Source organism: Stegostoma tigrinum, chromosome 12, assembly GCF_030684315.1.
Source record: "Stegostoma tigrinum isolate sSteTig4 chromosome 12, sSteTig4.hap1, whole genome shotgun sequence".
Taxonomy (NCBI): Eukaryota; Metazoa; Chordata; class Chondrichthyes; order Orectolobiformes; family Stegostomatidae; genus Stegostoma; species Stegostoma tigrinum.
In genome coordinates, this window is record NC_081365.1 from 53,533,599 (window position 1) to 53,548,591 (window position 14,993).

At 40.2% G+C, this 14,993-nt stretch overlaps 1 protein-coding gene across 5 annotated transcripts in view; it reads right to left on the reverse strand.

Annotated features, from left to right (window-relative positions):
- Positions 1–1,704: 1,704 nt before the first annotated feature.
- Positions 1,705–14,993, reverse strand: part of LOC125457267 (choline-phosphate cytidylyltransferase B) — a 70,974-nt gene continuing 57,685 nt past the window's right edge. For 2 of the 5 annotated variants that reach the window (XM_048541251.2, XM_059650335.1), the window contains 2 exons: positions 10,257–10,445; positions 1,707–5,190 (listed from right to left, as the gene is read on the reverse strand). In XM_048541251.2, coding sequence (XP_048397208.1) covers positions 4,990–5,190; positions 10,257–10,445 — 390 coding nt within the window. In that variant the 3' untranslated portion in view covers positions 1,707–4,989. Of the gene's footprint in view, positions 5,191–10,256; positions 10,446–14,993 lie in introns of all 5 variants that reach the window. The other 3 variants (XM_048541253.2, XM_048541254.2, XM_048541252.2) reach the window with 3 other exon arrangements.

The following is a 14,993-nucleotide window of genomic DNA, read 5'->3' on the forward strand; positions in this document are numbered from 1 at the left end:
TCCATTTCTAGTTGCTCTTCACAAGGTGGTGGTGAGCTGCTGCCTTGAATTACTGCAATCCTCCTGCAGTGAGATGATCCACAATGCTATTAGTAAGGGAATTCCAGGATTTTGACCCAGCAACAGTGAAGGAAAGTCAGGATGCTGAGCGACTTGGAGGTTGTGGTGTTTCCATCTGTCTGATGCCCTTGCCCTTCTAGATGGAAGAGGTTGTGGGTTTGGAAGGTGCTGTCTGAGGATCTTTGGTGAATTTCTGCTGAGCATCTTGCTACTGAGTAGTGGTGGTGGAGGGGGTGAATGCTTCTGGATGTAGTGCCAACCAAGCAAGCTGCTTTGTCCTGGGTGGTGTCAAGTTTCTCGAATGTTGTTGGGGCTGCACTCATCCAGGTAAGTGGGGAGTATTCCATCACACTCCTGACTTGTGCCTTGTAGATGGTGGTCAGGCTTTGAGGAGTCAGGAGGTGAGTTACCTGCCACAGTATTCCTATGTATGTCCCCAGATAACTTTTACATTTGTTTTCCCCATCTGAACCTGTTACCGGATGTGCTGCTGACAAAGTACATTTGTGTTTATTCTTTCTATACCACATTATGAGCCTCAAATGACACCTCACTGAAATGTTTCTGAAGCAGAAGCATTCTTGTTTATTAACTTGCTTCTCGTGCTTCCTTCTGACATCAGGATTGTCGCAATTGTTCATCTTTGCACTATCTCACTGTTATTATGTTGCTGTGAATAGAATTCTCTTTAGTCCTGAAAATGGTGTCATGACCAAGGCATTTAGCCATCTCAGTATGATAGATTTAAGCTGTCACATAGAACTTCCATTGACCATAAATATCATTATTTACTATTAATACTTAACATAAACTCAACACACAATATATCTGGGACTGCTTCCAAACTTTGGTTCTTCTAAAATCATCAATTATGGGTTTGATTTGCTTGAGTCTCAAATTTCAATACAGTTCCAGTCCAGATATTTCAGTAAGGATGATTGCACTAGAGGGTAAAGCAAACATTGATGCAATTATGAATCTATGAATGGATGTTTTTTAGTTGTGATGAAAAAATGGATAAACAGTGATTGTTAAGGAGAGAATCTGAATCTATAGAGGTTGCTAACAGATTCCATTGGTAGAATTGTGCAGAAAATTTCAATGTTGCTTAACTGGTGCAGAATATCGTATCCTCAAGCTTCCTTTCAAATGAGAAATCCTACAAAGCTCACTAGGTTGCATTATTCAGTTAAGAAACTATTCAAATCTACACAATTAAAAGGGAGCAGGACCAATACATTGAGGATGAAAGCAAGCATGCAGGTGCAGCAGGCAGTAAAGAAGCAAGTTGTATGTTGATCTTCAGAAAGAGACTCCTTGAACCACCACAAACTGGAGCAATTGTTGGAAGATTGCCATCTGTACATTTTTGATTGGGTGTGTAATCAGTTGTATGGAAAATAGTTTTGATATGTCGTATAAAATGAAATACTTTTAAAGCCAGCATATATTTTCACAGAAACTTGATTTACATTGGGAAATTTTTAAAAGACAAATTACATTCAATCTTTTGTGTTTTTCCAGCCTGTTTAAACCATTTTGCAGTGCTAACATTAGCCCACAGGAAACTCCCTGGATGTTACAAATTGAGCAGTGTCCTCATGAATCTAACATAAGGCTTAGATGTAGATGCAGTGCTTGCACTCTTTGGACTGTCTTCCTTACAGGTTTCTTTCCATTTAACCCATTGATCACATTTTAATGATTTGAATCTCTGATTAAATACATGTGGAAATAACTTCGTGGAGATGGAGCTTGGAACAAATGGACTGCAATGGAAATGACTGGGCTCACAGCAGTAAGCTGAATATCAGTTGCTTTAAACTTGATCTTTATTGTTCTTTTACTGTTTGTATTTCTGGCTAGTGCATCTTAATAAATTAAAAATACAGTAAAGTACATGTGACAGATTTTGTCATTTTAAAAAAAGTTCAACAAAATGGCCTCAGGAACAACATACCTTCTCCATATAAATTGTATGGCAATAAAGTAGAGTGTAAATCAACATTTCAGAGTACTGAATACATGGACAGAATATTATACAAAAGCTTTGAATAAAATATGTCATGGTATTACTTAGACAAAACACCTCAGAAGTTACCAGAATTCAGGACAGCTTTTTGGTCAACGTGTGATGTTAAAAGAACCTGATACAACCTCTAATTGACAACCCTCCATTCATTAATTTTCTAACTATGATCTGAAAACCAAATAGAAAATCTGCTTTTGCCATCAATTCACAAAGTTCTCCTGGATTCAATTTTAGTTTCCATTACAGTATGATGTTGTAACATAAACAGTCTTGCCATAGGGTGTTCTAATTATAAAGCTCATGTGGAACATTTCCAATGCCCAGTCACTGGAGAATAATGAAACTTATGAGATTTTTGTTTACAGTTTAACCCCCATCTCAATGCCCATTGCTGTTTTACGTATAAACTTGCTTTTTCATGAAACCAAGATAGTGTTTGGTATTGTCTCCGATACAAAGCTAATTTGAAGGTGTTTTTATATAGGGTGAAACCGTTTTTCATTTATTTTCTCTGCGACCTCCTTAGCCAAAGATGGAATATCCAGCATTTGTTATAATTAGGGACCATTTAGAAATTGAAAAACATTTAGGTTTTCAACATTTTATAGGTAGGATTTGAAGTGTCTTATCGTCTGTGTGAAGTTGCTGCAATATTTTCTGTGGTAAATTCTAATAGACATGCATAGAAAAGAAACTGCCAATGTAAACTTGTCCCAATGAAACGATATCGCTAGAAGCCAACCGTTTTAAATTTCCCAACTCCTCTGGACGTACTGTGAAAAGTTACAATGCTTCAACCAACACGTCTACTAAATTATTTTAGTGCTCTGTTAAACAGAATATCATTAGAAGTGTTGATCAAATTTTAATGTAGTGGATGAATTACACGTGTGCACAATGCTTCAATTATCCCTGCCTGATCTCTAGCTCTGCTTCAGTTAAAGAATATTCTTGTTCAACTTCTGCATGCAAGGCACAGAAAATTGACAAGTGAAGCAATGCAAGTGGAAATGATAGGACAGAAGAGCATTTGTATTGATGCTTCTCTCTTACTGAGAAATAGCTTCCACTTTACATTCTGCCAAAATGACAATTTAATTCTGGAGTTAGGTTCCCCCCCGCCACCGCCGACTGATGGCCAATTCAGATCCACTGATCCAAGGCTGTATGACTATGCGGACATGAAACACCATCAAGTGTTACTCTTGCATAATGTTTTTGAAAAGTGACAAAAAGATTCTTTTGTAAAGTGAAGTCACAAATGTTTAAAAAGTATTTCGTGCAAGTGAGCATTTCTGCCTGTCAATGTATTCCAAAGTTACTATGTTGGATGTGTTTTGCGCAGCTCAGTGTGTTGCACATCCCACATTATAAATTCAGCTCTTCTGAACACAATTCATCATGTGCTCTCTCTGATCTCAGACACAGAATTTGCTCTCGCATGGCATTCTCCAGCATACCCCATTGTTAGTTTTTTTTTCTGTTCCTCTCTCCCCAAATTGTATTCAGTAAATTATGAGAAATACGAGTAAATAGCTACATGGCAACATTAATGGGTTATCTTGGACCTTAGTGAGCAAAAGGGATCAAAGATATATTTCATTAAATAATGAAACTGAAGCACAGAGAAACAGCAGAACAAAGAAGATAATAGATTGCATTAGAATCAAACTTAAAAAGAACAACAAGTAGAGGGAAAATTTGGATTTAAAGAGAGGTTAAATATTTTAAAAATTATTTTGAATTTTTAATTTTTAATTCTAAAAATCTTCAAAGAACGATATTATTGACAGGAAGAGATCGCTGAGTTTCAGTTTCTTCCCTTCCCTGCCAGAGACGAGTGGAATGGTATTTCAGGAACATAAATACCATAAAAAGGGCCTTTGTGTCATTAGGAACCAGCCCTAAATTTGTATGGCAATGTTGCTTTCATTTTAAGAACATACTTGCAGAAATTTCTTGAAAACTAATGGGGAGGTTGACAGCAGATGCCTATTTTCATGTGACTAATGGCAGAACAGCGCAAATCTTTTAGCAATTTGCGGTGATTCACATCTCACAAGGTATCTTTTCCTTACCACTAATTGCTGAGTTATTTACACACTAATAACAGTGTGTACATTAAATTTACTGTTATTTTCCCTCCAGGTTCTGGGCCAATATTTCCACTGCTGGATTTAAAAGCAGGTTTAATTGGTTTGTTTATTCCTGTAATGGTAATCATTGCAAAAGGTCAAAATGATATATTCAATCAATGTTGAATTGAATTCTACATTTGAAAATTGTCCACTATTTATGAATTGTTACTTTCCTCCCATCTCAATAATTTGAAAATCAACAACAGCTGTGCTATCATGATTTTATCTATTCAATGTTTATCACGTTTATTATACATTATGGATAAAGGTTATTTGTTTTTTAAAAAAGTCTGTTTAATAAAACATAATTATGATCCAACTCAAGGAGGAGGAAGTCTTAAAATTTGCCTCTATTGCTTTGTGTATTTTCCAGCTCGTTTTGTTTATGGTACTTGATGATGCAAGCTTATAATCATTCTCATTGTATCAGTCACAAATAGTTTACCTACACATCCCTATTATAGTTGGCATCTGAGATGTATTTGGTTTTTACATTGAGGGTTGTCTTATGACTTATCTGTCAACACAGGAGCCATGAACATTGTGATGCTAACATTAAATATAGCACGGATTCTTGTAGTAGGGGACAATTTAGAAGCTGATATTTGCAATGCGTGCACTATAATAGTAATAGGATTAGTCAGACTCTGTTAAGGGCCTGAGAATGACAGAAAGGAAAGATAAAAGGCTAAGGTTCGCCTGAGATTATATCATTGCTGATCCTATTCATCTGCTCACTTGCTGCATGTTCCCAACCATTCAATTTTCATCCTCCTCTCCATCACTGATGCTACTGATGGAGGCAGAAGCAACTTTCGGGGAAGATGGGGGTGAAGTTTTGGTAAATGGCCACTGGAATGTTGGGGACTGGGACCGTTCTCTTGTTGGGCTACTTGACGGGCTTTGTCTTGGAGACAGAGCTTGCAGCATCCGTCCACCTCTCTCTTGGAAAACTTGTTTCTGTAAGGCATGGAAACAAACAAATTGAGTAAACCTTCAAGCATTCCATGAGCAAGCATGCCAAGTTTACCTGGATTTCATAAAATATGAATGAAAAATTCACTTTGATCTAGTGAATAGTGAAGTGGTCCAACAGAGATCTCAAGCTAAATGTGTGGAAATCATCGGACACTACCAAATCTCCTGGAGAAGGAACCATGGGAAGCGCCAAAACCCTACAGTACATGCCTTGATGATGAGCCCAACTTGCTACACCAGTTAGAGTCAGAATTAGCTTTATTGTCATGTACTCACACGAATATAGTGAAAAGTTTACAAGTTGGCAACTAGGTACAGATTCTTAAGTACAAATTCTTAGGGTAAAAGAAACAAAAAAAATTAGAAAAATAAAAGTCCAACAATAAAAAAAAGAGAAACAAGAGTTCAGAATAACATACAACAAGAAGTATGGTTGCAAACTCTAAAGAATGCAGCTAACTAAACCAGGTTCAAAGCTTAGGCCAACCTTTTTTTCATAAACAATGTCTGTTCTTTTGTTAAATGGTTGCCTTTGTAATGTTCTGGATGAATCAGCTGTTTCATGGTGTTGAATCTTACTTTTTTCTAGCAAGCATCAGTTGGGTCAAGTTTCCCAACATGCTTTCTCACTGAGCACAACTCACTAACTACCTACCTCACCCCTCTGGCCCAATTCTAGCCCCATTAAATCACTCACTGTAATCAGAATAATTTGCCACTGCCCGGATATTTTGAAATAGTCTGCTGTCCCTGGAACCTGTGCCACCTTTGAAGGGTATTGTTTATCCAGCTAAGGTCTGTTAGGCAGCTACTCTGTCTGGTTCCTGATATTTGCCCTGGACCTGGAAGAGAAGTCAGAATTGGTACCAACTTTGCAGCCAGGGGCCTGAAGGTACTGCTGGATGGAATGTTGCAGAGGTGGATGCTCTCTTCTCTCAAGACCAGCAGAGGTGATTACAACACCAGATTGGATCAGCTTTGACCGAGATTGCCACTGCATCAATACAGTCTCTACAGTCTGGACAATTGTCCAGCAGTACAGGAAAAAGAGCTGAAACCTTCTCTTTGCAACTATATGTGACATCTTCTCTCCAATACCTCACACACAGAATATCTCTGCTGCAGGACCCACCTCCCACAAAGGATCATGCTCTACCACACTATTGGCTGCAACATCTCTCATTTGCTGTCACCTTCCAACCCTCAGCATCACAAATCCTGTATGCCGTTTGGACTACCTCCTCTCTTGCAACCCACTTTCATCTTCTTTAATATCTGCTTTTTGCTCCTCTCAGGAGGAAAACCCACAATAGGGCATAAAGAGTAAAGATGGGTGGTGGGCTACTGACCTTCAGCTCCTCACTCCGCACAAGCAGAGAATCTTGACTTTGACTGCCTCAAGTGGCTGACTGACTGTGTTCAAGTTCCTGGACAGACATCACTGTTACCCTTATTGCTCTTGGACCTCTGACCTCCACGACTATATTGAGAACTGCTGATAATTGGCTTTGTGTCTGCACTATATGAAAAGGCAAACAGCAACACTCTGGCTGAGGAGCAAAGCACAAAACAGTAAGACCTGAGACATAGCACTGAACTGCTGAAATGTGTAGTGAATCAGAGATATGCCATCAATGTTCTTCACTGGCACAAGTCAGATGGCAATGCCGATGGATGTGGAGTGTGTGTAGCCTATTCCCATATCCTGAAAACCTTGTGCCTGCTGTCACACAAGGAGGTCCTTTGGACCAAACAGTGAGCTGAAGTCACCAGGTATCCTCTGATTTTTATGTTGCCATCCAGTTTGCTCGTGGTGGGGGCATGATGGAAGGCTGCATATTAATGAGGTGATATAGAATCCCCACAGTGTGGAAGCATGCTGTTTGGTCCATATAGGCCCACGCCAACCTTCCACACAGCATTCCACCCAGACCCACACCCTGACCCCTTCCCTGTTACTCTACATTTCCTATGGCTAATCCACCTAGCCAACATATCCCTGGACACTATGGGCAATTTAGCATGGCCAATCCACCTGACCTGCATATCTCTGGACTGTGGGAGGAAACAAAACATCAGGAGGAAACTCATGCATACGGGGAGAATGTGCAAACTCCACATTGGCCTGAGGTTAGAATCGAACCTAGGTACCTGGCACTGTGAAGCAGCAGTGCCAACCGCTGAGCCACCATGCTCCAGCTAAAAAGGTAATTAACAATCAACAATCCCTCTTAATAGGCAATTTACTACTGCCTGATGTGAATTTTACCTTGCCAACCTGAAAGTAGGAACAGTTCACGACATTTCTTAACCAATATCAGGATAGGGCTTGCTGGACTTCAGGCTGTTTCAGCCATACATCATGCTGTAGCACACATGGGTCAGCCCCCTGCTCATGGCAATTTTTCAAATCAAATTTCATCAGCATCTATTTGGATAGGTACACTCGATAACAGGTTATAAATGGTGCATTTGTATTTGTCATTTGAAGATACATTTTTATCTTAAGTTGTCATGTGCTAATTTGTCTCCCTTCGCTGCTTCCTGAAGCCATTGACCAGTTTCTCAGGTGGAAGATCATCATTATTTCATGCCACAGTTTTAGATAGACACTTCCAGTGGGTTATTTACCAACATCTCAGCCAACTCTCACCTTGTCCTGATGCACCATGGTTACATACCATTAGCATACACATTTAGACCAGGCAAAGCTAGATTGTGATCAGGGAACAAACCCTGACTAATTCTCCCCTAGCTAAACATAGAATGTCAAAAACAGCCATAATAGTTGAAATGCCACGTTCGTGCATGGCCATTATTTCACTATCAATTAGACATCGAATACAGAATGTCTCTGGTCTCTCGAAGACTCTGCGATTTTGGTTGAATATTTGATCGAGATTCCTTACTCTCACTGTGGTCCAAATCACCAGCTCCATCTGTCCCAAGGTAGAATGACAAACACATAGTTTTCTGCATTTTCTGCTTTCGAGTTGGAGGTAGAAAACAATTCTTTAACAATCAGTGCAGCTAACATAGAAACATAGAAAAACGCTGCTGGAGTAGGCCATTCGGCCCTTTGAATTTGCACCACCGTTCAATATGATCATGGCTGATTATGCAGTGTCAGTATCCCATTCCTGCTTTCTCCCCCTTGATCCCTTTAGCTGCAAGGGCCATGTCCAGCTCCTTCTTGAATATATCTAATGAACTGGCCCCAATACCTTTCTGTGGGAAACAATTCCACAGGTTCACAACTCTCTGAGTGAAGAAATTCTTCCTTATCTCAGTCCTGAATGGCTTACCCCTTAACCTTAGACTATGACCCTAGTTCTGGACTTTCCCAACATTGGGAACATCTTCCTGCATCTAGACTGTTTCTATGAGATTCTCCTTCACTCTTCTAAATTCCAGCAAGCACAGGCCCAGTCGATCCAGTGTTTCCTCATATCTCTCTCCTCACCTGAATCAGTCTGGTGAAGGTTCACTGGGCTCCCTCAATAGCAAAAAATGTCCTTCCTCAGACTAGCAAACCAGATTTGCACACATCACTCAAGGTGTGGCCTTACCAAGATCCAGTATAACTGCAGCAAGGCATCCTTACTCCGATACTCAAATCCCCTCGCTATGAAGGCCAGCATGCCATTAGCTTTCCTTACCACCTGCTGCACCTGCATCCCAACCTTCAGCGAACGTTCCACCATGACATTCAGATCTTGTTGCACCCCACCTTTTCCAAAACTGATTCAGATAGTAATCTGCCTTTCTGTTTTAGCAACCAAAGTGGACAACCTCACATCTATCCACATTATATTGCATTTGATGAGTATTTGTTCACTCAACCAGTCTGTCCAAGTCACCCTGCAGCTTCTCAGCATCCGCCTCACAGCACACACTGCCACCCAGCTCAGTATCATCCACAAATTTGAAGATATTGTATTTAACTCTTTTATACAATTCATTATTATATATTGTGAACAGCTGAGGCCCCAGCACTGAACCCTGTGGCACCCAACTTGTCACTGCCTGCCGCTCTGAAAAGGACTTGTTTATTCCAACTCTCCGCTTCCTGCCTGCTAACCAGTTCTCTATCCATGTCTATTACCTCTGATACCATGAGCTTTAATTTTGCTTCCTAATCTCTTGTGTGGGACCTTGTCAAAAGCCTTCTGAAAGTCCAGATACACAACATCTACTGCTTCACCTTTGTCTACTCTACTGATCACATCCTCGAAAAATTCCAGAAGATTCGTCAAGCATGATTTCCCTTTAGTGAATCCATGCTGACTAGGACTGACTCTGTCACTGCTTTCCAAATGCTCAGTTATTACATCCTTAATAAGTATTGCTATGTTTCACTGTATGACACTCTCCGAGATGCTCTGATTTCTGTCCTGTGAAATACGGGACTGCAAGTTTTGTTTTTGATAGAAAGTATTTATTTAAAATAATTTTCACTCCTTTGCTTCACAGCAAGCCTGTGATATGATAGCAGGCCTTGTATGGGAATTATTCAGAACTTATTTCAAAACCAGAGCTGAAAGAAATTTAGCAATGAGGCGAAGCAATGTCAACTGTTTAGCATTGATAGATAAACAAGAACTCTACTAGAGGTATTACCACACAACATTTAGTGACAACTGACCAGAAAGACTTTTATCTTGACCATGTGCTTCAGAAACATGGCACTCCACAGCTCCTGTCACCAGCAGATTAACCGAGAGAATTTCCACAATTCTGACAAAGTCTAAAATCTAATATTGTTCAAAAACCTGTAGAGAGTGCAACCCCTCTATCCTAGAATGTGTGTAGTATGATGATTAGCTGTCACACGTGTTTACTGATATATTGTTTTCTTGGCAGCTGTTTGTGTTAACTTAAGAATGTCTCGAGAAACCAGTGTTGATTAACAGGAACCACAAAGAATTCAATTCCGTCCAAGAACTGTAGCTATAATGAACTTTTCTAATACCATATTAATAACTGGCAATTGACACACTAGTAGAAACTTTCCACTAAATTCTTGGAAATTCATTTGAGATACATACCCAAGTTCCATCCGGACCAAACAACTCTAAAAAGTTTCCTATAAATTCTCGTGATTTCTCTTCCCATTTTTGTATAAGATCATGGCTTTTTTCCTCCACTTTATAAACAAATTCTTTTGATTTTTCTTCTACGTTCTTTACTTTTTCTTTCATTTTGTCAACATGATTTTGGAAGCGATACTTCTTTTCCTGAAAAAGAATGAAACGTTCAGGTCAGTGACTGAAAGCAAAATCTCTGAAAATGAAGTACATTGCAATCTAATTTATTCCATTTCAAAACTATCTTCGTCCATTCTCAAGTTCTCTGCCTGCCTCCCTTCATAGTCCCATAAATAGCTCCTTATCAAAAAGGTAGAGAATGTATTTCTGGCCTTTTCCAATGTTGGAATAAGCTAGTCACAAGGTGGAATAAGAAAGCAGTGTCATGTCAATTTTCAGCTGTCTACACCCCTCGAAGAACTTTTTTTTTGCTCATTTGAAATGCAGAACACACTGCAAGAAGCTGAGCCATCTATCAGATCACCGAAATAGGACACCAGCAAAAGTTGGTTAACATTTCTGAGAAAAAGTGAAACAGTCCATAAACTGACAGATAATAACAGCCCAAAAGGTAGGCCTAATGTATGAAAAGGAGGTGTCAAATATTGGGTACCAGATTTTCATCATGTATAAATATGACCTGGAGAAAATCATCAAAGGCTGTATTTCTTGCCAAGTTGGTAAGATTCAATTAGGACATCCAGTTATGAAGATGGCAGTAAGAAATTCTAAAGGGAAACATGCAGGCTCAGCAAGGTGCTGATGTTTAGTCCTACCTTGCAAATTATTTCGGATTCATTGGTGCATTAGAACTGAAGTAAACAGAAGTGCACTTTGCAGTATGGTAACTTTAGATCTCAGATCTCACCAAAGGGAAATGTGAGTGCTGAGAGTGTGAGGGAACCTGATATCCTCCTGAGATCATTTTGCTGCATTTTTGTTTTCGCCATTTGAAAATACTGTATTTCTGTCTTTCAAACCAACTACAATTTATCTCAGAAGAGTTACCGATATGTAAAACTTCGCAAAGCAGATCATTTTTGAGAGATCAAAACCGGATGTGCAAATGTAAAAACTTGATACCTTTACCAAAGTAAAATATCTCAAGGCCCTTCATAAAAACATCACACAACAAAAGTAGACATTGAGCCACATAAACAACTATCCTGCTAGGCAACAAGAAAGCTTAACCCAAGAAACAGGTTTGAAGGAGTATCTTAAAAACATACAAGAAAATAGAGGGGCAGAGAACTTTAGAAAAGGAATTCCAGAGTTCTGGGTCTTGGCAACTTTTCTTTCATTCATTGTGGGATGCGGGCATAGCTGGCTGACCAGCATTTATTTCAAGTGCCTAGTCGCCCTTGAAAAGGTGGTAGTGAGCTACCTTCTTGAGCTGCAATCCACGTGCTGTGGGTTGACCCACATTGCCATTCGGGAGGGAATTCCAGGATTTTGACCCAGCAACTTTGAAGGAATGGCAATATATTTCTAAGTCAAGATGGTGAGTGTCTTGGAGGGTAACTTGAATGTGGTGATGTTCCCATATGTCTGCAGCCCTTATCCTTCTAGATGGAAGTTGTTTTAGGTATGGAAGGTGTTCTCTGAGAATCTTGGGGAATTTCTGCAGTGCATCTTGTATCTAGTACACACTGCTGCCACTGAGTAGTGGAGGGAGTGGGTGTTTGTGGATGTGGTGCCAATCAAGCGGGCTGCTTTGTCTCGAATGGTATCAAGTTTCTTAATTGTTCTTGGAGCTGTACTCATCCAGGTAAGCGAGGTGTATTCCATCGCATTCCTTGTAGGTGGTGGACCGGCTATGGGGAGTCAGGAGGTGAGGTACTCACTGCAGTATTCTTATATTCTGACCTGCGCTTGTAGCCACATGTTCTGGGGCAATTCCATTTGCACTTCTGGTAAATGTTGATAGTTGAGATTCAGTGACAGTAACACCAATGAATGTGAAAGGGTGATGGTCATAGCCTGGAATTTGTATGGCGCGATTGTTACTTGCCACTTGTAGACCTGGATATTGCCGAGACCTTATTGCGTTTGAACATGGACTGCTTCAGTATTTGAAGAATCATGAATAGTGCTGAATATTGTGCAATTAATCAGTGAACATCCCTACTGATGTCTTATGATGGAGGCAAGGTCATTGATGAAGCAGCTGAAGATGGTTGGGCCTAGAATACTACCCTGAGGAACTCCTGCTGACATGTCTGGGAGGTGGCTGACCTCCAACAATCATGACCCAACTTCCTATCTGCAAGGTATGGCTCCAACTGGCAGAGGGTTTGCTCCCTGATACCTATTGATTCCAGTTTTGCTGGGGCTCCTTGATGCCACACTTGGTCGAATACAGCCTTGATATCAAGGGCTGTCACTCTCACCTCCCCTCTAGAATTCAGCTGTTTTGTCCATGTTTAAACTAAGGCTGTAATGAAGTCAGGAGTTGGGTGGCCCTGGTGGAACCCAAACTGGGCATCACTGAGTATGTTATTTCTGAGCAGGAGCTGCTCGATGGCACTGTTGATAGTACTTTCAATCATTTTACTGATGATCAGGAGTAGACTGATGGAGTTGTAATTGGCCAGGTTGGATTTGTTCTGTTTCTATGTTCAGGACATACCTGGGCAATTTTCCACATTGTCAACTGGATTCCAGTGTTGTAACTGTACTGGAAGATCTTGGTTCATGGAGCAGCAAGTTCTGGAGCACAAGTCTTCAGTACTATTGCTGGAATGTTGTCAGGTCCTGTAGCCTTTGCAGTATCCAGTGTTTCCAACCATTTCTTTATATCATGTGGAGTGACTTGAATTGGCTGAAGACTAGAATCTGTAATGCTGGTGGCTACTGGAGGAGGCTGAAATGGATTATCTACTCAACCTTTGGCTGAAGACTGGCGAATGCTTTAGCGTTATCTTTTGCACTGACGTATTGGGCTCTTCCATCATTGAGGATGGGAATATTTGTGAAACCCACTCCTCCTCCAGTGAGTTGTTTAATTGTCCACCGCCACTCACAACTGCATGTTACAGGACTGCAGAGCTTAGATCTGATCCATTGGTTGTGGGATCGCTTAGCTCTGTCTATCACTTGCTGCTCTCGACGTTTGGCAAGTAGCCCTGTTTGATGGCTTAAGCAGTTTGACACCTCATCTTCAGGTATGCCTGGTGCTGCTCCTAGTATGCCTTCCTGCATTCTCCATTAACCAATGGTTGATCACCTGGCTTGATGGTAATGATTGAGTGGGGAAATTAATTGGGCCGGTGAGGTCGTGGCTTGTGCTGGAGTACAACTTTTCTGTTAATAGCCAACAGCACCACATGGATGCCCTATCTTAAAAATGAAGATGGTGTGGACAACTTTGTTAAAGTCTGCAAATAGATTGAGAGGGGTGACAAAGAATAATTTCCTTCAAGTCAGAGTCACACAAGATGGTATTTGGGACTTTAAATCCTTAGATACATCTCATTAATATTTAAGTGGAGATCTTTTCCAAGGCAAGTCTACAATGATCTCAATCAGCAGTGGATTCTGTATGTACAAGACAAACTCAACTCACTATCATATTTGTAACTCTCTCTAACTCTGTGGGATCCTGAGGCATATATAGGATTAGAGGAATTCATTTAGCAGATGCCTATATTTTAGACATTTTTTCATCACTTTTTCATTCGCTTGACATTATATCATCACAAACAGGTTTAAGGTCCAGAGTTTACAACATAGGAGGACACAGCAATAGAATTTTAAATATGTATATCTTAATGTTGTTCTTTAAGTCAAGTAAAGTTCATTACTAATCCAACACTGCTGTCTCAATTCTGCATAATTCAACGAAACAAGTTGATGTTTTCACATTAGGAATGATATTCTTACCTCATAAATACTTTGTTAACTAATCTTGAACATAATGAACTGTGACAACTTTGGGCCTGTTTATTACAGGAAGGTTTATTTCAGGAAATTATATCTAGCAACTTACTGACATGTAACTTTTGTATTTCTCAGAAACCATTAGCATGTCTGAAAATATTTGATTCAAGTCAACGTGCAGATAACGAAAAGGAAACATAAACAGTGACTTTTTTTTGCTTCCTTGCTTGTCGAGGTGATTGAATCTGCCACTTGACCAGATTGGTTACTTAAGAGTCAGTGAGGAAAACATCTCTTTCTTGTAAAATACCATCAGATCAGTTTGGACTACTGACCATGGGCATGCTTGGGTGGTCCATTAGCTCAGTTGGCTTAACAGCTGGTTTGTGATGCAGAGGGATGCCAACAGGGTGGGTTCAATTCTGGCAATGGCTGAGGTTACTACGAAAGACTCTCCATCTCAACATTTCCCCTTACTTGAGCTGTGGTGACCCTCAGGTTAAATCACCACCAGTGACCTCTCACTAATGAGACAGCAGCCCTATGACTATCTGGGAGTATGGTGTCATTACCCATGAAGCCCACAATACACAATGAGTGAACAAGAAAATTAATTATGAAGTTAGAAATTTGCTGCAATAACAGAGAATGTGAGCAACAGAAAGTTCTACGAAAGTGGCTACAGTGGAGGTAAAGCTTCAGAATAAACTGCTGGCAGTGTGAGCATTTTGCCTCTGAATACCACAGTGGTAAATCACAGCTGCTGAGAATTTGAATGTGTCTGTGTGTTGCAACCATGTTCGCTTCTTCTTAGTTGGA